Here is a 26,054-nt window from a genome sequence, read left to right as displayed (position 1 = left end):
AAAATTAATGAAGCAGTTGTTTCACCCTACGTGAAAGGGACCTGTTGAGTTAATATTCGGAAACCTCCAAGTAAGATCTACATTTTGCAGGAAGTTGTTTGGCCTCTTCTCTTGGTACTTAACCTGTACGTCAAAATGACTGTAGTAGTGGGAGACTTTGTGCTGTTGGAGATACTATCCTTTAGGTGAGATGCATAAAACAAATATCCTTTTCAGTTCTCCTCATGAAAAATCATTGGCACTACTTGTCAGAGTAAGATTAAAGTATTAACATAGTTTCCTGTGTCAGCCTAAATATTCCCCTGTACCTTCAATAGGATATTTTAATTGACTGTTATATTTTCACGCTCTGTTCTAAACTATTGTTGTAGTGCTTCTGTGAGCTGTTAAACTGCAGCTCTATTTCACCCTTGATGCAGTAGCATTTCAGTAGTAGATTAAGTTTTATCTGTGTATATCCTGTTTCTACTTAAGTGTGTTGTGTGATTTTAGGGCTTGTCTTCATGGGGTTATTCTGCAATAGCTATTCCTGATTAACGATTTCTAATTAACTCCATGTGTGAACACTGGTATTCCAGAAGAAGAGTTCTTTTCTCAAAATTAGCTTAATGCACTAAGGCACTCTTATTCTGAAATAACATCCACATATGGAGTTAATCAGGAATAGTTAACCAATTTTAAATTCACACCTTACTTTTTCCAGATTAACTTTCACATGTAGACAAGCCCTTAATTAGAAGCTGTTAATAAAATGCTCGGAGGTCTCTGAAAGATGGTGTAGAAATGCCAGTGTATCAGCATCTACTAAACTAGTGGTTCTCAACCTATTTACTATTGTGGGCTGCACATGCAGCTCTCTGTTATGTAGGCCACATACCACATACTATATGTACTACCTGTGTTGCCCTGAAGATGTCACATGAGCTGCAGCTGTGTGCTGAATGGGCTGCAAGCGGCCCACGGGTTGAGAACCACTGTACTAAGCTAATACCTTAACCTTTTCAGAATGTTGACATGCTTCACGTTGCCTACAATATTACTTAGGAGCATATATGTAATGTATAGGATTTACTTCAGCAACACTACAATTAGTTAGTTTGTCTACATGGGGAAGTTTTTCCGGGATAAGGTAGGGAGTGAATTTAAAGCACAATAGTTATTTTGGAATAGCTCCCTGTGTGAACTCTCTTATTCTGGAATAATGGTCCCTTTTTCCAGTAGAATAAATTAAACCAGAAAAAGGCGCACTTGCTTCAGAATAAGAGTGTCCACATGGGGAGCCATTGTGGAATAGCTGTTCTAGTCAACTTTCATGTGTAGGCAAGTGCTCAGGATCTTAAAATGAATGAGGACAAAACTCATTAGAATGCCAATGTAAGAACTACAACAGAATGCATTGTATTTAGTAGCAACACCATTAGACTTAACTTTGAGTTTGTGTTTAAGCATAAACTATCCCCAGAAGGGTCAGTGCCAAGTTGTCTAGACAGGACTTCACCAAATTCTCTACAATTAAAAGTGTAAACTGTGATTTCAAATGTGAAGGAGACTCTGAAGATAATAAGAGAACTCAGTCACATGAGTTGTGAATATTTGGTGTCACCTGGAAACAGACATTTTTCTTTTTTTCACTTCCAAACTCTCAAAAAGTTATAAATAAGAAACCTAGCCCTGGTCTACACTAGGACTTTAGGTCGAATTTAGCAGCGTTAAATCGATGTAAACCTGCACCCGTCCACACGATGAAGCCCTTTATTTCGACTTAAAGGGCTCTTAAAATCGATTTCCTTACTCCACCCCTGACAAGTGGATCAGCGCTTAAATCGGCCTTGCCGGGTCGAATTTGGGGTACTGTGGACACAATTCGACGGTATTGGCCTCCGGGAGCTATCCCAGAGTGCTCCATTGTGACCGCTCTGGACAGCACTCTCAACTCAGATGCACTGGCCAGGTAGACAGGAAAAGAACCGCAAACTTTTGAATCTCATTTCCTGTTTGGCCAGCGTGGCAAGCTGCAGGTGACCATGCAGAGCTCATCAGCAGAGGTGACCATAATGGAGTCCCAGAATCGCAAAAGAGCTCCAGCATGGACCGAACGGGAGGTACGGGATCTGATCGCTGTATGGGGGGAGGAATCCGTGCTATCAGAACTCCGTTCCAGTTTTTGAAATGCCAAAACCTTTGTGAAAATCTCCCAGGGCATGAAGGACAGAGGCCATAACAGGGACCCGAAGCAGTGCCACGTGAAACTGAAGGAGCTGAGGCAAGCCTACCAGAAAACCAGAAAGGCGAACGGCCGCTCCGGGTCAGAGCCCCAAACATGCCGCTTCTATGATGAGCTGCATGCCATTTTAGGGGGTTCAGCCACCACTACCCCAGCTGTGTTGTTTGACTCCTTCAATGGAGATGGAGGCAACACGGAAGCAGGTTTTGGGGACGAGGAGGAGGAGGAGGTTGTAGATACCGGTTTTCCCGACAGCCAGGAACTATTTCTCACCCTGGACCTCGAGCCAGTACCCCCCGAACTCACCCAAGGCTGTTTCCTGGACCCGGCGGGCGGAGAAGGGACCTCTGGTGAGTGTACCTTTTAAAATACTATACGTGGTTTAAAAGCAAGCATGTGAAAGGATTACTTTGCCCTGGCATTCGCGGCTCTCCTGGATGTACTCCCAAAGCCTTTGCAAAAGGTTTCTGGGGAGGGCAGCCTTATTGTGTCCTCCATGGAAGGACACTTCACCACTCCAGGCCAGTAACACGTACTCGGGAATCGTACAACAAAGCATTGCAGTGTATGTTTGCTGGCGTTCAAACAACATCCGTTCTTTATCTCTCTGTGTTATCCTCAGGAGAGTGAGAGATCATTCGTGGTCTCCTGGTTGAAATAGGGTGCTTTTCTTCAGGGGACACTCAGAGGAGCACATTCCTGCTGGGCTGCTTACCTGTGACTGAACAGAAATGTTCCCCGCTGTTAGCCACGGGGAAGGGGGAGGGTTGAGGGGGTAGCCACGCGGTGGGGGGAGGCAAAATGCGACCTTGTAACGAAAGCGCATGTGCTACGTATGTAATATTAAGAGCAAGGTTTACCCTGAAAGACTGTAGCCACTGTTTTATAAAATGTCTTTTTAAATACCGCTGTCCCTTTTTTTTTCCTCCACCAGCTGCATGTGTTTCAATGATCACAGGATCTTCTCCTTCCCAGAGGCTAGTGAAGATTAGAAAGGAAAAAAAAACGCACTCGAGATGAAATGTTCTCCGAGCTCATGCTGTCCTCCCACACTGACAGAGCACAGACGAATACGTGGAGGCAAATAATGTCAGAGTGCAGGAAAGCACAAAATGACCGGGAGGAGAGGTGGCGGGCTGAAGAGAGTAAGTGGCGGGCTGAAGAGAGTAAGTGGCAGGCTGAAGACAGGGCTGAAGCTCAAATGTGGCAGCAGCGTGATGAGAGGAGGCAGGATTCAATGCTGAGGCTGCTGGAGGATCAAATCAGTATGCTCCACTGTATGGTAGAGCTGCAGCAAAGGCAGCTGGAGCACAGACTGCCACTACAGCCCCTGTGTAACCAACCGTCGTCCTCCCCAAGTTCCATAGCTTCCACACCCAGACGCCCAAGAACGCGATGGGGGGGGGCCACCGGCCAACCAGCCACTCCACCACAGAGGATTGCCCAAAAAAAAGAAGGCTGTCATTCAATAAATTTTAAAGTTGTAAACTTTTAAAGTGCTGTGTGGCATTTTCCTTCCCTCCTCCACCACCCCTCCTGGGCTACCTTGGTAGTCATCCCCCTGTTTGTGTGATGAATGAATAAAGAATGCATGAATGTGAAGCAACAATGACTTTATTGCCTCTGCAAGCAATGATTAAAGGGAGGAGGGGAGGGTGGTTAGCTTGCAGGGAAGTAAAGTGAACCAAGTGGCGGGGGGTTTCATCAAGGAGAAACAAACAGAACTTTCAAACCGTAGCCTGGCCAGTCATGAAACTGGTTTTCAAAGCTTCTCTGATGCATACCGCGCCCTCCTGTGCTCTTCTAACCGCCCTGGTGTCTGGCTGCGCGTAACCAGCAGCCAGGCGATTTGCCTCAACCTCCCACCCCGCCATAAACGTCTCCCCCTTACTCTCACAGATATTGTGGAGCACACAGCAAGCAGTAATAACAGTGGGAATATTGGTTTCGCTGAGGTCTAAGCGAGTCAGTAAACTGCACCAGCGCGCCTTTAAACGTCCAAATGCACATTCTACCACCATTCTGCACTTGCTCAGCCTGTAGTTGAAGAGCTCCTGACTACTGTCCAGGCTGCCTGTGTACGGCTTCCTGAGCCATGGCATTGAGGGGTAGGCTGGGTCCCCAAGGATACATATAGGCATTTCAACATCCCCAACAGTTATTTTCTGGTCTGGGAATAAAGTCCCTTCCTGCAGCTTTTGAAACAGACCAGAGTTCCTGAAGATGCGAGCGTCATGTACTTTTCCCGGCCATCCCACATTGATGTTGGTGAAACGTCCCTTGTGATCCACCAGAGCTTGCAGCACTATCGAAAAGTACCCCTTGCGGTTTATGTACTTGCCGTCTTGGTGCTCCGGTGCCAAGATAGGGATATGGGTTCCGTCTATGGCCCCACCACAGTTAGGGAATCCCATTGCAGCAGAGCTATCCACTATGACCTGCACATTTCCCAGGGTCACTACCTTTGATGTCAGCAGATCTTTGATTGCGTGGGCTACTTGCATCACAGCAGCCCCCACAGTAGATTTGCCCACTCCAAATTGATTCCCAACTGACCGGTAGCTGTCTGGCGTTGCAAGCTTCCACAGGGCTATCGCCACTCGCTTCTCAACTGTGAGGGCTGCTTTCATCTTGGCATTCATGCGCTTCAGGGCAGGGGAAAGCAAGTCACAAAGTTCCATGAAAGTGCCCCTACGCATGCGAAAGTTTCGCAGGCACTGGGAATCGTCCCAGACCCGCAACACTATGCGGTCCCACCAGTCTGTGCTTGTTTCCCGAGCCCAGAATCAGCGTTCCACAGCATGAACTTGCCCAATTAGTACCATGATGCATGCATTGGCAGGGCCCATGCTTTCAGAGAAATCTGTGTCCATGTCCTGATCACTCGTGACCGCGCTGACGTCGCCTCCTCGCCCGGTATCGCTTTGCCAGGTTCTGGTGCTGCAGATACTGCTGGATAATGCGTGTGGTGTTTAATGTGCTCCTAATTGCCAAAGTGAGCTGAGCGGCCTCCATGCTTGCCTTGGTATGGCGTCCGCACAGAAAAAAGGCGTGGAACGATTGTCTGCCGTTGCTCTGACGGAGGGAGGGGCGACTGACGACATGGCTTACAGGGTTGGCTTCAGGGAGCTAAAATCAACAAAGGGGGTGGCTTTAAATCAATGAGTATTTCAGGCAGGAGGGTTCCAATAAGAAATGGTGCACCAAAGTTATTGTTCTTATTGGAACAATGAGGTTAGTCTGGCCTCTGATTGATACATGGCTAGATTTACCTTGCTGCACCTTCTCTGTGAGTGACTGCAGTGTGACCTAGAGGAATGAGTCCCCTAGACAGGGGAGGGTAGGAAGCAAATGAGTACAAAACAAATCTGGTCTATTTCTTGTTTTGATCCACTCCATCTATCTTTTACATCTTTGGCTGGCAGCAGACTGTGCAGAAGGACTGCATGCCATCCACATCTCATGGCTGCTTGGCAGAAAACGGTGCAATACGACTGCTAGCCATCCTCATCTCTTGCCTGCCCGGCAGAAGATGGTGCAATATGACTGCTAGCCATCCCCATCTCTTGCCTGCCCGGCAGAAGATGGCACAGTACGACTGCTAACAATCCGTATTGCCTGCCTGCTCACCGTAAGATGGTTCAATAGGACTGACTGCAGGACTAAAGAGAATGACCTGGTTAAGTCACTCCAGACTTAGTCCCTGCACCCATGTCTGTCCAGGCACTCCCGGCCGACGTGGCCAGGAGCACCTCGGACATGACGATGACTACTACCAGTCATATTGCACCGTCTGCTGCCAGAAGGCAATGGGTTGCTGCTACTGTGTAGCAATGCAGTACCGTGTCTGCCAGCACCCAGGAGACATATTGTAACGGTTACCTGAGCAGGCTCCATGCTTGCCGTGGTATGGCGTCTGCACAGGTAACTCAGGAAAAAAGGCGCGAAACGATTGTCTGCCCTTGCTTTCACGGAGGGAGGGAGGGATCGGGGGCCTGACGATATGTACCCAGAACCACCCGCGATAATGTTTTAGCCCCATGAGGCATTGGGATCTCAACCCAGAATTCCAATGGGCAGTGGAGACTGCGGGAACTGTGGGATAGCCACCCACAGTGTAACACTCTGGAAGTCGACGCTAGCCTTGGTATTGTGGAAGCACTCCGCCGAGTTACTGCACTTAATGCACTTAGAGCATTTTCTGTGGGGACACACACACGCGAATATATAAAACCGATTTCTAAAAAAACGACTTCTATAAATTCGACCTGATTTCGTAGTGTAGACATACCCCTAGACCGTAATATGTTTTTACGGTGGTGGGTGAACTAATAGAGCCACATGTAATGCCGATAGGTAATATCCATGCTTCTTGACTTGGGTCTCTCAATTTATCTGAGTTCTGATTTGCCACCCTTCCTGCTGTTCCAGTAGAAGATCTCTCCTGAGCAATATGATGATCTCCAGTTTGAAAAACCATTTTGCTTTTAGGGTTGTGGGTTTAAATAATTTGTTTTCTTTCAGGTCAGTTAGAATGTGATAGTACAGTAAAACTCTTTGTCTCTGCTAGTTACTTAAAGCACCTGTGATACAGTACTGCATGTATGCATAAAATGAAAAAAAAGTCGTACAAATGCATACAAAGAAATTATGCTTTATTTTCAGTGGGCTTTTATATTTTTTAAACCAACCTTTTAACTTGCTCCTGTATAATAAAGGAGAACAAATAATGCCTTTGGAGAAAAATGTATAACACACACCTTGGTTTTTATCAATGGCAATATAATCAAAACTTTAAATAACCTTGTGAACTGTGCAGACTTTTAAATATTCTCATTTCATTATGCTGTTAGTTGACTGCTTAACATTGTACCTAGAAGTGAAATCAAGAACTACTGTCTGAAGCCACTTGGAGATTTAGTTGTGTAATTTTAAGCATATTTAAAGTACATGTATTCAGATGTCATTATGTAAATTAGTAATGAAAATTGAGCTCCATTAAAATTATAATATTTTCTGACTGAATTTGAGGCTACTTTAATCTCAGAAATGAAATAAACAGGTTTTTATTAAGAGTGGCACTTGTACCCCTTATAATGGTAATTGACATGTTAATGTGGTGATATTAAATATACAGTGTATGTTTAATATAGCAAAAATGTTTGCTGATCTCTGGTTAGTTTTGAGATGTGCTGTACCTAAACAGGTTTTGAATTTAAGTGTTGAAGTTGAAAAAATAAATCTGTTTCAAACCAGTTGGGTTGGGAACTTAGAGGACAGGTTGGAGGTACACAGTTAAATTTCCAGATACAATTATAACTTTAATAGAATATTAAAACTAGCCCTTTCTTTCAAGATATCAGAATTTTCTGTCATAAGTTATGTTGAAAGTCAAATTATTTCATCAACAACTAGCGGTAATATACATTTTGACAGGAGATCACATATGGATCTTTTGTGTAATGTACTCTTTCAGATCTTTTGAAAGATCTCATCATACCATAGTTAAGGCTAAGTTTTTGTCATGGATGTTTTTAGTAAAAGTCAGACACAGGTCACAGGAAATAAACAAAAATTCACGGCAGCCTGTGACCTGTTCCTGACTTGCACTAAAAATATCCCTGACAAAAGGAGTAGGTGTGTTCAGCACCCATTGCTGCTGGGTCCTCCACTGATGTGGGGCATGGGAACTTCAGGGTCCCCGTGCCCTTGGGGGTTGGGATGCTGCAGAGTCTCCTCGACCTGGGTAGCTGGTAGCTGCAGGGTCCCCTGGCTGCAGCTGTGGTGGGGAAGCAGTGTGGAGTCCCCATTGCCCGCCACGGCTGGGCAGATGCAGGGGGTCCCACTGCGGCTAGGCATATGCAGGGGGTCTGCCTGCCTGCCATGGCTGGGGCCTGCGAGGGTGGGGCTGGCTGGGAGCTCCAGCCCCAGGACAGAAAATGTCCTGGAGGTCAATGGAAGTCATGGATTCCGTGATTTCCATGACATAATTGTAGTCTTAACGATAGTATATGGGAACAAAACAGACAAAAGAGCTGCACCTTCTTAATGCATCGTGAATAGTGGTTAAAATATCTCCATTAGGGTTTCCTCTCCAGATCCCTACTAGTGCATACCTCAGCCTATGGAATTCAGAATCCGCTAGAAAGAAATGACCATTGGGATTACATTTACCATTTTGCAATTCATACATTTTTGTAAGTTTATATAAGGAGTTGTGACTCTAGCCATTCAGAATTCCTTTTCTGCTAACCGTGGCCATGCTTCTTGGAACCATTGTACTGGATAGCTTGTAGCTTGAGCTGACAGACAAACACAAGGAGATGTCAGAAAGACAAGCAGATATTTTAGTTTGGACAGAGACAATGTGGAGTAGAGAGGTAGATCTGAGAGTTGTCAGCATAGATGTAGTAGTTGAATTTGGGTTTGTGGATGAGATTGCCCCGAGATAAGGTATAAAGCAGTGGTTCTCAACGTATTTACCGTTGTGACCTGCATACACGCTATATATACACACACACACATACACACTACCTGTATGGCCCTGAGAATGTTGACTGGATTGTGGGGTTGAGAACCACTGATGTAGAGGAAGAAGAGAAGGATACCAAGGGCAGATCCCTGTGGAATCCCCACAGAAAGTTGACAAATGGATGAGAAGGATCCTCCAAAGGAAACACTGAAGGAGCAATTAGAGAGGGAGGAGAACCAGGAGAAGACAGTCATGAAGACAAGATTTCAAGAAGAATAGCAGGATTGAGTGTGTTGAAGGCAGCTGACAGATCAAGGGGGATGAGTGTGGAGTACTCATTCTGAACTTTAACTGGGAAGAGGTCAGAGACTTCGGCAAGAGCGGTTTCAGTGGTGTTCGGTGTCTCCAAGCTCTCTTACATTTGCAGCATGTCACAAATTGAAAATGATCTTTCTATGCTGAACCTCAGTAAAAAGAAATAAGATTTAAATGTAAGCCATGTGGTGGTCTGGTAAAGACTTTATTACGTCAGATGCTGTTAAAGTCTGGGAGGAGAAACTCCCTAAGAATAGTTTAATTTGCACTGGTTTTAATCTGTCGCCTTAAAAGAGCAGTTGGCTCAAACTTTGTTGAGGGTGTGCTTGAAAGCTTAGTGGAATAGCTAGGGTTTGTTTACTCCATGGAATGAACCATGAGGGATCTGGCATTGCCTGGAAACCAAGTGGTGCAAAAAAAAAAAAAATTCTAAGGAGCAGATACTGTTAACCAAGATTGGTATCCAAATCTGCATTGATGGAGCAAATATATAACACTGCATGAAGCTTCATCTTTGGGAGACCTAAATTTTCTGTCAAATCTGAGTTCATTCCAACAGGGGTTTTTCCTGTTCTCCTCGGCAGAACCAGACTTGTGTATCATAGTCTCGGCTCTATTTACTCTCAAAATCCATCAGCGGCACAGATGATGTCCAACCTCCTTATCTTTCTGCAAAGCACTAGAAGAGTTATTTAAAAACAACTTAAAAATTACCTGTACATAATTTCTTAATTTCTGCGTGCAGTGTAAGTGTGGTGGAAAGAGGTCACTTAAACCTCTTCAGGTAGCATTGGACTAACTATAGCTACAGCAATGAATATGGCCCTTTGAAATCAGTAAAGCCCTGTGAATTTTTATAAATTTTAAATTTTTATAAATTTTTTTATTTTGCTTTTTGGGGAATTTGTTTCATTTTATCTATTAAAATTTTATCCATTTAATTTTTTCTATGTTTACATTAATAAAATACCTGAAATGACTATATATAAATCCCAGTACTGCGACCCCCATATAACATCCACTTCTCCATCCTCACTCAATGACACAAACCCCATGGGAGACCATGGATCTTCCCAGTCCCTAATGCTTTCTTCTCCAGCTCTCTGTACCCCCCACCCCAGTATATCTAGGGACTCCTCCTTGGGTGCCCCATCCCCATTTATATATTCTTCTTTCATTGAACCTTCTCTCTTGAGTCCCAACACTTCAGCCTCCCCACTGTTCCCAGGAACTCCTCCCCTGTTCTCTTCCCCTGCTGGAGCTGCTGTGGAGCAGCAGTGGCGTGCCGCCTGCAGGTGGGGTGGGAGGCCTAAGGTGGATTGCGGAGTTGAACCTGCCCTGCACTCACCCAGCAGCAGCAGCAGCAGCTCCTGTCCCATGGGGCTGGGCGTGGCTTTCCTCTCTGGATGTTGCAGCCTGGCATGTTGGATTGCAGTGCTGCTCAGGTTTGTCTTGGTGGCCCTCTGTCATGATGACAGAGCAGGGGCAGGGCCATATTTGAGTGAGTGGTGCTGCGACTGTGTACGCCATGTCAGTGCCCAGAGTGGAGAGGCAGCCCCCGCCAAGGAGGACAGGAGCTGCTTCTGTGGAGTGTCTGTCTGAGGATTTTTTTTTTTTGGTTCATTTTATTTCATGGTATTTTTGAAAATGTGAAATATGCAGCATTCTAGAAATTAGCGTAAGGTTGGGAGAGCAGCTGCATGTGTCTGCATGCTCCACACATCCTATTCTGGTGAGTTCCTGAGCCTTGTTTCAGCCACCATTGTTGTAGCCTACAGGGAGCCCCCTGTAACCATGCACAGGTCTTTCCTAAGTTGAATATGCATTAACTTGCGGGGGCGGGGAGGGGAGGGAGTTTTCTATATGGACAGAGCAGAAATATCGGCCTTCTGTCTTCGTCCACTGTCTCTTTCTACCATTCAGCTCAGTGGTGTCAAATCCTTATTTTGTATTTTAAGTTGGATATAAATACTGTTTGGCAAAGAGGCTATGTTTAGATGTCAGTAGGAGATTTACACAGGCAGAGTGTTGGGGTGCAGGAGGGGGGTGAGGGGGTACAGGCTCCAGGAGGGAGTTTGAGTGCAGGACAGGGCTCTGGGCTGGGGTGCAAGAGGGATATGGGGTGTTGGCTCTGGGAGGGGGCTCAGGGCTGGGGATTGGGATGCAGGAGGGGGTATGGGATGCTGGCTCTAGGAGGGGGCTCAGGGCTGGGTGTAGGGATGTGGGCTCCCACCGGGTGGTGGTACAACGGGACTAAGGCAGGCTCCCTGCCGGCCCCGGCCCCACACCACTCCCGGAAGCGGCCATCACACCCCGCCCCCCCTGGCGGGGAGGAAGGTGGGGGAGGGGGAAGTGTGGCTCCACATGCTGCCCCTCTCTGCAGTCACTGCCCCCGCAACTCCCATTGGCTGCAGTTCCCCATTCCCAGCCAGTGGGAGCTCCAGGGGTAGTGCTTGCCGGCAGGAGCAGCGTGCAGAGACCCCTGCCCCCTTCCGTACTCCTCCCCAAGGGCCTCAGGGTGTGATGGCCGCTTCCGGGAGCGATGCAGGGCCAGGTGAGGCAGGGAGCCTGCCTTAGCCCCGCTGCACCGCCGGTCTTTTAGCAGCTGGAGATCACAATTGACTGTCAGAAGCTCCAGGATTGACCAGTCGATCGCGATCTACCGGTTGGTGACCACTCTTCTAGCCAAACATGGATCATAGGAGCTTTCGTTTTAGTTAACATTACGCAGTGGTCATTGTGTTTTCATTTATAACACTGTTATCAAGCACAGTCAAGGAAAGTTTGTCATTTAAATTAATTGTACTTCATTCCGCACAGTATTCATGTGGATTGTATCATGCATGCTTTGCATTTGTTTACATGATCTATCCAAAGTCAACTAAACTTAGAATTCGAAAGTTAAGAAGTAGATGAAAAAATTCTGAATGAAACATTTTGCCATTGAAAAAAGAGGTTGTGTGGAAAAACTACATTTTCAATGGAACTTTGTCTGGGAAAATCAATATGTAAGGTAGAATCTACATTAATCTGAGTCCATGGAAGCACATAATGACTCAACCTCAGGGAGAGAGATGTAGTGCAGCTCACATAATACCTCTGCGCTTCACAAACATTAACAAATTTATCCTCACAGCATCTGTGTGAGGTAGGGAACTACTGTCCCCGATTGACAAACGGGAAACTGAGACAGACCAAGTAAATGACTTGCCCAAGGTGAGAGAAGATGTCTGTGACAGAGACTGGTACTGACGCTTCAATTCAGCAACATACTTAAAAAAAGAAGTGCAATTGATTTCAAGGAACTACTCACATACTTGAAGTACCTTGCTGCACGGAAGCCTCAAACCAGGTCTTCTAAGTTCCATCTCAACTCATTAACCATTAAACAATCATTTTTTTTAAAATTTATATATTTGTATCTCAGAAAGAAAGAAAACCGAATCCAGGTCAGCATCATGTTTACCTTTGACAGCCTTAAACATTATTTCTCCAGGTCATCAAGAACATGGGTCTAGAAAAATGCAACTTATAAGCACTGCCTCAGCTATCTAGTTTAACAGGTTTCCCCATACCAGCATAATGCTCCACTCTTAAATTCATATAAACATTCAAGATGGTCTTAGGTTTTGTAAAGGTTTATTTTGACAAAAGACAATTTTATCCAGTATTGTTTGAATCTCAACTTTGAACTTCCAAGCCTACATTTATGTGTTACAACCTCAGTGGAAAGTGTTTTTTAAAAAATAAATAAATAAAATAAAGAAAGCTAAATTAGTACCATTCTAAACTGGTATAAAAATGTAACAGTCAATATTTCAGATCCTAAATTATATTTCCAATAGTAATGGCTCATTTCAAGGATGGACATTATTCCATCCATGAAAGCATTTCTACCCTAAGCCAAAATGCAGGGAGGTGTTTGTTTTGTTTTATATTTTAAACAAGGGAACACAATTTAAATTTATTATTTAAAATTCTTTTCTTTTTATGCTTTTAAGTGGGTTTCTTTTTGCGAAGTAAAGACCCTACAATGGCATTTTGAGAATGGTATCATGAACATGGAACTTCCCATCCCACAGGAGCACTTCTTGTGCTGATACCACTTCATTGGCTTTCTTGGGTTGACAAAAATAGCTGCTACTGTAGGATGAAGAGACGCTGGGGCCCGTCTACATGAACATTGGGTTTGCAGCAAGCTGGAACATGAATCTATCTTGCACTAGCTTGCCGCAAACTAACTGTCCTTGTGGACCCAGATGACACACACAAACAGTTTAATACGCTTTGATCTAGTCTTGTTTCGAACAGGACTAGATGAAAGCACATTAATGAACTGCTCATATGAGTCAGCAGGGTCCACATGGAGTTAGTGTGTGGCAAATTGTGTAGACAAGTCCTCTCACATAAAAGCAAATATTCAAGAGTGGAGAGAGAGAGAGACTATTTTAGCTGCAATGTTTTAGAATGGCTGAAGAGTTGGGATCCAGGCCTTGGTGCATGAATATAATGAAGGGGCAGATTTTAAAAATGAGATGGAGCAGCAATAAGATTACAAGAGAGCCTAGAATTGTAAGGATGGCAGAAAAACCAAAGATAACCCTATACCAGGGGTCCCCAAACTTAGTTTGCAGCTTGTTCAGGGTAAGTCCCTGGCAGGCCGCAACACACTTTGTTTACCTGAGCGTCCACAGGTACGGCCACTCGCAGCTCCCAGTTGCTGTGGTCCAACACTCTGCTCTAGTCTGGAGCCTCCTCCTGCCCCCAAACTCCCTCCCAGAGCTTGTGCCCCTCAGCCCCTCCTGAACCCCAACCCCCTGATCCAGGTTCAGCCTGGAGCTCCCTTCCACACTCTGAACCCCTTGGCCCCAGCCCAGAGCCCGCATCCCCTCCCACATCCCAGCTCCCTGCCCCAGCCCAGTAAAAGTGAGTGAGGGTGAGTGACGGTGTGGTGGGGCCTAATTTTGAGTGGCTGTGGTGGGGTGGTATAATAAACCATTAAAAGGTAATATTTTTGAGCTTTCATGTCTACACCCTAGCTATTTTATTATTATTACAAGGGAGTTGTCTGGCTTACTCCTTACTTGCCAAACAATAATACTTACTTTTTGTTGTTGTTGTTTTGGATGTTTTAGAATTCCATATAAATCAAATTATATGGGATGAAAGATTTGGTCAGAATCTTAAAAAAAAAATCCAGTTTTGTCAGTTAGTCTTTTGGTAGGAGTTTGCAAGTAGACATTCTCTTTATTTGGCTTTGGAATTTTGGTTTGGAATTTTTCATAACAATTCTGTTGGAATACTACTTGTTAGAACTTTAGAGAATAGTGTTTTCAGATATTACTTACTTCTGAGAGATGTACTTTGTAGCATTAATATTATGTATATTGTTTGTCTTGATTGATACGACTGACCTCATTCATAAACTTTCCCAATGCTTATTTTTAATAGGGAGAAAGAACAAGAAATTCAAGAAGAGGAACATTTGATGGAAGAAAAGAAAAAGAAAAAGCAGGAAGAAAAGAAAAAGAAGGAAGGTGCTCAGAAAAAGGTTAGTCTACACTGTTGTATTTTAGAGATGCAGTTACTTGAACGCTTATGTGGAGTTGGTCCTGTGGCCTTTACTCATGTGAATTAATTCTAGATAGTTTTAATGAGAAGTCACATTAACCGTATAAGAGTTGCAAGATCGAGTCTCAAGTTTTCCATGTACTGGGACCTCCTCTCCCTCCCGCCACCTCCAGCCACTTTACTACTTTTTTTTCTCGTGTGTACGAAGTTGCTAAATACATGGATTTCATTCAATATCCATTTAAGTGGTCAGCTGAAAATTATGGCTAGCGCTATATATATGTTATCTATTAATTAATCTATTAAATCTAACTCGTGTAGCATCCTGCAAATAGCACCAGTGGTTTTTATGTCTTAAGAAATTTAGAAAATAACATGAGTTTGGTTTTTATTGGTCCTATTTTAGGCTGCTCATACCCTTTCACTAAGAACCACACTTTCAGGAGGAGCTCTGATGGGAGGAAATATTTGGGCAACATGAGAGTATCTTGGATAATGCGGCAAGATATTAGGAAAACTTATTAAAACTTTGCTAGAATAAGCATATATAAATTACATTTAAAATGTGAATAATTGATAAACATTAAAAAAATCAAATTGAAATGGATAGCTCCAAATTGCAGCAGTACATGACATAAACACTTATTAAAACATATTTAATTATCTGTTTAATACAAACTCAATAATAATATAACAAATATGGAAAGTTCTTATAAAAATGCAATATAGTTTAAATGAAAGTGGAGGGAAATATTAACTATTTGATAAATAGATGAACAATATATTTCAGTACTTGGGTAACAGCTACTACAATGGCATTCAAAAATAAACTCCTTGTTAAAACCTCATGTACATAGTCATTTACCTTTGTGTGAGACTATTCAGAAGTCATGCCACTAATACTCACGATGGGATGGTTTCTGGTATAAGTATTATAATTCATTATTAATTTGGTATTTACAATCAGTAGAATTTGTATTTGTTATCTATTAATTACATACAAACTACTATATTAAACAGTATTTAGGTTGCAAAAGTAAGGTCTTGAAAGCTAGTAAATGCTTAGGTCACACATGCAACCTTAATTCTGCTTCGTTGTGCCCATGCATTGTAATAGGCTTTAATTACATGATCACATAATGTTTTTTTTCTGAAGGAACCCTGCCTCTTTAAGAGCACAGGGTGAATGATGCTCAAGGAATGAAATAACTGGTAAATATTTTTATCCATCTAACTCAATTAGTGTCCCCTGCCTTAATTTTAGCGTACACCATCCAGAGTTTTCAGTGAGTACAAAACTGTTCATTTCCTTATGGTCTCTTTTATGGGACTCATCATAGTATCTAAGCTTTACAAATATGAATGAATTTCTCTCTACTTCAAGATAAGAGAGTACTGTTTTATCCCCATTTTACTGATGAGGAAGCTAAGACAAAGACTTGATTGAGGACATACAGTTGGACTAGTGAGCTTGGAGTTAGAGGGTCCTGAGTTCTAAGCCTGTGCTCATTCCTTCTGACCACACTACTGTATTGCAAGAGGTACTAAACATCCACAGTTCTAATGACTTCATTTGCAGTTGAGTGCTCGATATTGCTGCATTTTCAGCCCCAAGTGGGGGTATCAAGTTGGGCACCTAGAAAATGAGGAATTGCACAATGATGAAATTTTGGTTAGTGACTTACTCAGCATTTGTATATGACTGTGGCATAGGCAGGGATTGAGCTGATTTTTCTCCTGCGTGCAATCACCTCCTTTAATTACAAGACCATTCTTTCTCTCCCTGCAATCCCCTACCTCATTCCCTTCCAACTTCTAGGGCAAATGAGGCAGGACTCCTACAAACAGCCTTACTTATTACACAACAGTGAATCTTTTGTTGAGCACTGTCCATCCTGTGCACTGAAAGAAACAGGATTCTTGTGGAAAAAATAGTATGTTCTATAATTAAAAACTCCTGGGGGAGGGAATGAGTCACCGAGTTCACAGGTGTTTGGGGGAACTTAGCCTGTTTCTCTTCCCTTCTTCTCCCAGATATGGGGAGTTTCTTCCCCATATAAAGCAGGGGGAAAAAGCCTGGAGGTTCAGGTGCGAGTGTCATGCAGAGGAAACCATCCTGTGTGTCTCTGTCTCTTGCAGAGAGGCTGCCTGCTCCCAGGATTCTGAGTGAAGTGAAGCTGCTGCTTTTTGGATTTGGCGTGAGCCTAGCTTTAAATTAGAATGTTTATATTCATTTACTGTTTTGGAATGCTGCTAACATTTTTCCTGAGGCATGCAAGCAGCGGAAGGAAAATGGAGATTTTGAAAAGTTTTTATATCTGACAAACATGAATTGAATGTAGTGGGACAAAGAAAAGGCATTTATCTGGCCCCGTGGCTTTTCTTTGCTGAATATTGAACACCTGCTGGAAACAATAGGAGAGATGCAACCTTTTCTGAAAAGTTCTCTGAATCTTTTATAATGGGAAGTGGTAAGCAAACTAAATATAGGGATTGCTAATAGCTCCCTTTATAATATGTATTACATATCCATGATGGGTAGTGTAACATAGTTTTTGGGCATGTGTTCTAGATGGACTCATGGTATAATAAATAGCAAAAATATGGGATATGTGGATAATCTCAGAGCAGTACCAATAAATCCTCATTACCCCTATACACCATTAATGGCGTTGTCGTGTACTTTTTACATAAGAAAAACAATGATACTTTTTTTTAATCCCTCCACTTGAAGCCAGCGTACTTAATTCCCAAGAGTCCAACTTCACAGACATCTAGAAGAAAGATAAATTTATATTAGTAACCTCTAATATAGCCTGACTGTAGATCATATTACATTTTTAAGCTCTAAGGTTTCATAATATCTTAAGGATATGTGCAGTATCTTATTGGAAAAAGGGATACCTAGCTCCCTATTGTGTCTATCTCTCATTCTCAGACTTGGATCATTAAATTGGGCTGTAAATAGTCATTCTTCTGAGACTGAGTACACCCAGTCATTGGCTTCAAGTGAGGAAAGAAACTTTTTTCAGCACTTGTATTTTATTTTTAAAAGTGGCAGGTTGAAGGGTGTCCTGAGGTTTGGAAAGGTGGAAGTAGTCCTGATTAGATGGATCAGTGAGCAGAATACAGATAAAGGCAGTCAAGGGTGGTGCAAGGTAAATTGCACTGATCTCTTGGTTCTTCAGTTTATTAATTGGATAGCATATTACATATTAATTGGATTTATAAGTGGTATAAATACAGATGTGTCTACAAACATTCCCACACGCTATGCTGCCGCTATAATAGTTCAGTGAACATTATTATGTAGAAACTTTTCAGAATGGGGCAAAGCTATCTTTAAGAAGCTAATTCCTTGTGTTGTGCACTTCATCTCTGAAAATGGGACTTCCAGACTATTGTTTTGCTTCAGCCCAAACAAATATTTAGATAAATCAACTTCACACATTATCTATCTAAAAAAAAAAAAAAAATCCAGAGTTTCATATTTCTCAAATCCTATATTGCAGCGGAGCCCTTGCATTTGGTTTTGAATTATTTTCATGCTACAGCCATGTAAAGATTTTGTCCCCTGGCTTTTATAGACATTGCCATTAATAATTATATGGATATTTTGGGGAGTTATCTGTATCTGCAAATTTCATAAATTATAAGTAAATATTAACTGGGATACAGCTTTGATGTTAACCTTCATAACAAAGTTAGTGATGCTAACTTCAGGTCATTTAAGAGCATAGCTAAATAGGGTTAAATTTAAAGTAGAAATAATGTTGTGTGACAGTAGTGCAGTCCTAATAAGATATCAGCAGGTTTCTCCTAAAGCAGGGACTCAGTGTTCAAGGAAGTTCTCTGCAAGAGAGGAAATTTTAAAGGGTCAAGGGTACAGTCCTATATCTTTGATATAACAGTAGTAGAAAGTGTCTAATACTGACCAGTATTTCTGACTTTTTTTTTCTTTCAGGCTGCTGAACAAAAAACCAAAGGTAAATTAACACTTACTATCTTATTGTGAAATATTTGATATGTTTGAGTTTGTTTTGAATGCATTTCTGATTTTTCCATAAATATATAGTCTTACTACTTACATTAGAAAATGTTCTTGTATTTTTCCACAGACTTGTGGGTGTTGTCTTTGGTATAATACTTCCTTTGGGTGTAATTGCTGTTTTACTATTTTTTTAAACTATAAAAGGCATCTAGCCTATGGTTTAGATGTATGACTCGATCATTATCAACTACAAAATCACAACATATGTTGGTCTGTTTAGTAGTAGTTTAATTTAGGGAGCCTAATGTAGAGGCAAATGTGATTTTTTTTCCCCTTCTAATTTTTAGTGGTCATCTAATGAAAATGGATCAGGATAATTTTCAACTGTTTATCATGCATTAAGACTTTCTGTACCTATGTCTCTTGGTTGATTTAACTAGGAAAATCATTTATCTCAGTTACTTTGAATAGATTTAAAATTAGTAGTTTCCCTTTAAAGATACAATTTTTGCATCATTCATCAGTTTTGGATCTTGTGCTCGGTGCAAAAGCTCTCAGGATTTAAGATTATTGGGCAGAGGCAATGGGACTTACGTAATGATCTACCTTCCTGCAAATGCTTAATAGCCAGGACTCCTACCTCTGCTCACCTTGGAAACATTCTTGAGCATAATCAGTGAAGAAACTTCACATGGGAGGTGCACTTCTTCATTTTGGCTATTAAACCCACCTAGTGAGTTGAAGACTTCAGATATGCTTTTCGACATGCAGCCCTCCTTGCCTTCTGCTCAGATCCTGTTCTTATGTGATTTGGAAAACCTTGTTTCTCTTGTTACCACTGGTTCAGGAGCACTAATATGGCACCTTTTTCTGGAATTATTGGAATTATTCTGGAATCTGTTTGACCCAGGTTTTCTGTTTTGCATAGAACATTTCAGCACCTTATTTGCCTTGGCACTCTTCACAGCCACAGCTTGTTACCTCAAGATTTTGATTCTCTGCACTTCAGAATTACTTCAACTCCAGAGGCTATTGGTTTCAAGTGCTTCTTGTTTCACTATATCATGTACTGCTGTGACCTTTTGAGAAGAAGGAAGACCACATAGAATCTTCAAATAATGCCTGTGTAGCAAAATGAGTATTGCTGAATATGAGACCTGGCCAAGTCACCCCTTATCTCTAAGACTGCCTCAAAGACCACAAGGCTGTCTTTGATTCTTCCCTCTTGCTCCATGTCATGAGCTGTTTAGTGCATTTTGCACTGAGATTTTTGCCTACACCCATAGAATTCTCCTTAGCACAAGCACTGGCCCTGACACTGATACCCCTAGCACCTTTTGGTTTAGAAGTTCTCTGCACAGCCCCTGGATTTAGTGTGTGCAAGCAGCTCGCATGCTCCCCGACAGGAGTCCTTCCACACAGTGGTGTGTCTTCTGTCTGGGAGTGTGCAAGCTGTTTGCGCACACTAGCACAACCAGGAACAGCTGCCAGTGAGCCTGTTGCCTGCCACAGTGGGCAGGGCTGAGGGTAGTACAGCTGCTGGTGCATGTTGTTGGCTCCTGGGATCAGTGGCCCAACATGCTGCTGCTTTTGTCGCTGTGGTTCCCAGTAGAGTCTGTGGTAGACTGAGAATCCTTGCTCAGTAAATATCTTTAGAAATGGAGAAATTAATTGCATTGTAATTCTGTTTCCTTCAAGGTGCCTTTCAGGACTCTCACTATTTATGGCCCATAGGTATCAAAAGCCTTGTAGCACAAGCCTCAGGAGTGAAAATCCTGCAAGGTATCTTCAGAAAAGCAAAATAATAAGGAAAGTGACTTCCAGTATAATAATAATTAGGTGTTCTACAGTAGGCCAGAATCTTGTCCCAATGAAGTTAGAGAATAGTCATGAGTGGGTACAGTACCTCCATAAACAAGTACCGTGAAGGGAATATAACAGGGTTCTGTCATTGTAAATGGAATACATAATTGACCAAGTTTGTTTTCCAAGAGTAAAGCCCTTGATTTCAGGGTGGATTGATTTAAATAAGTGCAATTTAATTAAGACACCAATTTTAATGCTGATTTGAATCAGTAAGCAAGAATTGTGTAATTTGTTTTCTGAATTCGTACTTTTCAGTTATTTTCTGAATGAAGGTTGGTTCTTATTAGTTGATAAAGATGTGGTTAAAACATGTTGATTTGCAACTAAACATTCCCCTAAATCCGGTGCTGCTTTTTGCTAATCAGGGTACACTATGTCTATACACATTTATTTAAGATCTTATATAAGACCTTATATAGTGTATCTTGCATGTATTCAGAGTCTTAATTTTGACATTTTTAATGTTAGAAAATAATGAATGATACGTTTCTTAAATTGATTAATTAGTTTCTTGTGATGTAAGTCTGTTTAGATGGAAATTCAAACAAATACACAAACAGTATTTTAATTTTATTAAATAAAACTACATTACAAGTCTGGATACTCATGATTCTCCCCTCCCCTTCCCCCCCCCCCCCCCCCAAACATGTTTTGCACATAATACTAACTGGTTTATTAAAGGCAGTATTGTCTGTAATTAATGCAATTACTGATTTGTTTTTTGTCACCATGTCTTTCAAGATTTTAGAACTAGTCTATCTCACCCTTTCATATCTAGTTTTCAGTCCTAAATTGGAGGAGGAAAACAAGCTGTCATGCTTTTTCAGCTCCAAATCAACTTCTTATCTTTTACTGAACTAGTCATTGAACTGAACTAGCTGAATAAACTGAAATAAAGAAAATATTCTCTCTGCACATGCAGGGGAAGCTGATGCTATCAAAAGCTGGTTTAGCACATCAACAAATTTTGGTTCCAGGTGCTTAGCCAGTGACTTCCACCAGTTCAGTGATTTGACTTCCTTTAAAATTTTACAGCAAACGTACTGCTTAATCTTGTTTTTTTGTATTCAGTTAAAATGATTTTAATAGATTATAATTTTTTATCTTTTAAAATAGGTTATCAGTTTAAAAGTTTAAAATAAAATGGGCTGCTTTTTTAAAAATAGCCCTTCATTTAATTTAAATAAAATTTGATATTTTTGATATTTTTAATTATTGATTTTCCCCTGCTAGATTTATGATTTTTGGACGTATTCTGATAGTGTGGGGCATCAAGAACTCAGGCACTAGTATGAGTGGGTAAATGAGAAAGGAGCTATCGGAAGACAGGTTTGGGTGGACCAGAAAGAGTGTATGATCTGTAGAAGATGATGAAGGTAGAGATGTAGGGAGATACAGTTTTGCATTTGCCTTGAATGTGAAGAGACGCTTGTATTTCAGCCAGTGACGTAATCTGGAAAGGGGAGACATAGTTGTGGAATAAAGTGGGTCTTTGAAACAATGTTCTGGATGGAAATAGAAAGGATACGGACCTCCAAAAGGCAGGACAAATTAGAAGAAAAATTCAGTGCAAAAGATTATTTTATTTTGGTTCTCATGGTAGTATTTTTTTTATTAATTCATTTCCTTTAAATTCATTCATCAAACAGTTGTGTATTCTATGTTTAAAAGCCACTGTTTGAGACTTCATATATTGAGAGAAAAGAAAATATTAACATAGTTGAACCTTGAATTACTTAGCTTTGTAAACACACACAACGGAATGTCAGTATCAAAAAGATTATTGTAGCTGATAACTATTTCTGTGTTCTCACCACACTACTTCCCACTAGATGTGTTGCATCTTCTACTTCAGTGGCAGTTAACAACACCAACGCTTAACATACCTACATCTTTTGGCATCTTCAGGGACTTTTTCCATCTTGCTAAAACTCCTTTTAGTTACAAACATCGTATTAGCAGCAGCTGTTTAATTTTCTCTGACTTAAATGACAGGAGTAAACCAAGAAAGGATAAGATGTTAAAACTGCTGTTGTGAATTACATAGGCAAAGTTGTTCCATACCATTTCTTCCTGTTCAATTGCTTGTTCTGATGGGAACAGAAGAGTGCTTTGAATATTTAGGCACCTTCTTGCCTGACCAAAGTAGCAGCTGATCAGATGCGATTCACCCTGGAAAGGCGAAGGAAGTTTCTCCCACCGAAACTGTGCAGAGGAGAATGAATCCATGATATAGGGTCAAGAAACACCACAGAACTGACCAAGGCGCAAGTGACTTACTTTTCTAGTCTGTTAGTTTGCCATTAGTAAATCAAGAACTAAAGAAAATGTCTTAGAAGACATCCAGATGATGCTGAAAGTCTCCTTCACAGAACAGTCCAGAACATGGTATGACTCTTGAAAGTTGTTAGTATAGTAGTCTAGATGACACACCAGAATTAAAAAGTTAATACTTTCAAAAGCTTTGCCTGTTTAGACCCTCCTTAGATTGAGACATGGCAGACAGTAAGGAGTTTATTGCTGTCCTTGAGAAACGTTAGACTCTCGCTTTCAGGCATTACTCTTCAGAGGGCAAACTACCTGCTGTCAAACTGAAAGGATGTATCTAGTGTGGTCTGATAGGGGCCTGTCCTAGATCTGGTACTAGTCAATATTTTCACTAATGACTTGGGTAATGGAGTGGAGAGTGTGCTTATAAAATTTGTGGATGATATGAAGCTGGGAGGGCTGGCTGGCACTTTGGAGGACAAAATTGGAACTCAAAATGACCGTGACAAATTGGAGAATTGGTCTGAAATCAAAGATGAAATTCAGTGATGGCAAAGGCAAAGTACTACACTTAGGAAGGAAAAGTCAAATGCACAAAAATGAGGGGCTGGGGAGCACGGGCTAGGCAGTAGTACTGCTGAAAAAGATCTGAGGGGTTATAGTGGATCACAACTTGAATATGATCAACAATGTTATGCAGTTGGAAAAAGGGCAAATATCATTCTGGGGCATATTAACAGGAGTGTCATATGTAAGACCAGAAAGGTAATTGTCCTGTTCCACTCAGCACTGGTGAGGCCTCAGCTGGAGTACTGTGTCCAGTTATGGGCACCACGTTTTAAGAAAGATGTGGGCAAATTGGAGTCCAAAGGAGAGTAACAAAAATAAGAAGTTTAGAAAATATGACCTGTGAGGAAAGATTAAAACATGGCATGTTTCTTTTGGAGAAAAGAAGGTTGAAGGGAGACCTGATAAGTCTTCAAATATGTTAGAGGACCGTGATCAGTTATTTCTCCATGTCCACTGAATGTAGGACAAGAAATAATGGGCTTAATCTGCAGCAAGAGAGGTTTAGGCTAGATATTAGGAAATCCTTTCTAACTATAAGGATAGTTAGTACTGGAATAGGTTACCAAGGGAGATAGTATAGTCCCCTTCATTGGAGATTTTTAAGAACACGTTAGACAAACGCCTGTCAGGGATGGTCTAGATATACGTGGTCCTGCCTCAGTATAGGGGGCCAGACTAGATGACTTCTCAAGGTCCCTTCCATCCCTACATTTCTGTGATTCTTTTCTTTTTAAAAAATGTCTCTAGTATTCATGGCTCTTGAGAATTGCTTGCCCTCAATATTTTAATCTCTCCCTTAATTGAAGGGAAGTCACTTCAGGGAGGTCACTACAGAAACAGGCTTCTCTGCTGAGGATACCATACCATACTTGTTTTCAGGTGATTTTTTTTTTTTTTTTTAAAGCTAGAGAATGTTATCGTGAGCATCCTAGATGACTTCAGCTGCCATGGCAGCCTCTTTCGTGAACTGTCTTTGTGATTAGCACTTGGTTAGGGACTTGGTTTAGTTTTGGGAATGGCCTGATGTGCATCCATGCATCAGTAATACTAGAATTTTGCAATAGGTATAGGACCAGTAGGTCAGTAACTATTATACAAATTAATGTTATGCAGATTAGCACCATTTTTATGGAATAATACCTTGCACGGTATCCAGTGGTTTCTAAAAGCACTGACATCCCAACAGTTTTGCAAAACAATCGGTTATATTTTCTTTTAGTAGCTGTAATTGCAGGCAGGATAGCAAATACCCTTAGTAATATGTGAGTCTCGGTTTCCCTTCAGCCACAGTCTCAGTGGTGACATTTGATATAGCCTTTTCCTTTGCCTGTATCTCTGCTATTCCTGGTATTCCATAGAGATGCGTTTCTAAGTGTGGAAGGTAAGGGTTAATGGAGCGTTCAGGTTGTGTAGTTGTAATTGTGGAAATCTGTAGGCAGCAAACCAAAACCACGGGAAAATTCATTGTAGTTTCTAATATCACATACCTGCATGAGGAAAGTATATCTACCAATATGGTATTTATAATGGAATCTGCTGATGGTGGTGTTTCTAGACAGTATGGGACTCTGAAAACCCTAGGCTAACATAACTTCCCATTTGTTTTGCTTTTGCAAACCATTTTTCTTTCAATCTCATTTTGATGCCAATCTTGGAATATGTTTTAGCATTTCAGTATGGCTTTTGGTCACAAGTTAGTCAGTTGAAATGTATCATAGTCCAGTGTCAACACTTGTCATGGAAAACTGCTACAAGAACGTAGAGTGAAGTGATACACTCGGTGTTATGAGAAGCATATTTATATCTCCTGGCGTATTGCATCATACTGTGTCAGCCAAAACCTGTCGATAAAGATGGTGGGAAATGACAGACTCTGTAGCTGCCACCTAGTTGGATGAATGAGTGAGTCTTCATGTGTCAGGCAAACTGTATGCAGGAGTTTCTCATCCATTTTCTTCTCCCAAGATGCAGGCAGGCTTCACCAATTGTTCTGGTCTTACTGGAAGATGGGTCTCTTGAGGCATTATCTTTCTTCCAGGTCTCAGCAGAGCTCCAGCATGACAGACCAGGGAAGAAAAAGGAAACTTACTCCAAAAAGAAGCCAGGAAAGAAGGGCCAGATAATGTCTCTCCCCTGCAATATTAGGCATTCAGTGCATTCTCCCTATCCAGTCCTTCTACCTTTACTCCTGGGGGAATTCTGTGCCAAAAATTAAAAATTCTGCTCATAGTATTTTAAAATTCTGCAAAATTCAACATATTTTATTTTTCAAAATAAAACAATATAATTACACCAGTTTCAATTATTTTGGTAATTTGTTTCAAAATACCTGTCAGCAACTGTGTCTGTAACAATGCAGACAAAAAAGATTCAGGAAATGTTTCTTGACAAATAGATTCCTTACTAGGAATACTAATACATAATTCTGTGTAATAATTCATTTAAACTACAATACAGAAACATATTTCCTGCACCCCTCAAAAGCAGTGCAAAGGCTTGGGGGAGTCAGGAGTAATGGAGGAGCTGAAGGAGAGGGAAGCAATTGCTGGGAAGCAGCCTGCGTGTGAACTTGGCGGGTTGTTGGGTGTGGGTGGGAGAAGTATGTAGCAGAGTTTTTGGGGGGCAGGGAGGGATTGTTTGGGAGCTTCCAACATGCAAAGCCTGGTTGATCCCTAGCCTCTCATTCAGGCACATCTGCCCATGTGTCCTTGCACCCCCACTCAGCCACCCCTCCTCCTCCTCCTCCTCTACCCATGTATCCCTGCATCCCCCTCCCC

The 26,054-nt window shown here is 41.8% G+C and overlaps 1 protein-coding gene across 10 annotated transcripts in view; it reads left to right on the top strand.

Annotated features, from left to right (window-relative positions):
• TNRC6C (trinucleotide repeat containing adaptor 6C) overlaps positions 1 to 26,054 on the top strand; it is a 204,051-nt gene that overhangs the window by 17,187 nt on the left and 160,810 nt on the right. For all 10 annotated transcript variants that reach the window (XM_073311080.2, XM_073311085.2, XM_073311087.2 and 7 more), the window contains exons 2-3: positions 14,463 to 14,562; positions 18,547 to 18,568. In XM_073311080.2, coding sequence (XP_073167181.1) covers positions 14,500 to 14,562; positions 18,547 to 18,568 — 85 coding nt within the window. In that variant the 5' untranslated portion in view covers positions 14,463 to 14,499. The remainder of the gene's footprint in view (positions 1 to 14,462; positions 14,563 to 18,546; positions 18,569 to 26,054) is intronic.

Source organism: Lepidochelys kempii, chromosome 14 (assembly GCF_965140285.1).
Source record: "Lepidochelys kempii isolate rLepKem1 chromosome 14, rLepKem1.hap1, whole genome shotgun sequence".
In the NCBI taxonomy this organism is placed as follows: domain Eukaryota; kingdom Metazoa; phylum Chordata; order Testudines; family Cheloniidae; genus Lepidochelys; species Lepidochelys kempii.
The sequence above is the reverse complement of the archived record's forward strand: the minus strand, read 5'-3'. Positions and strand labels throughout refer to the sequence as shown.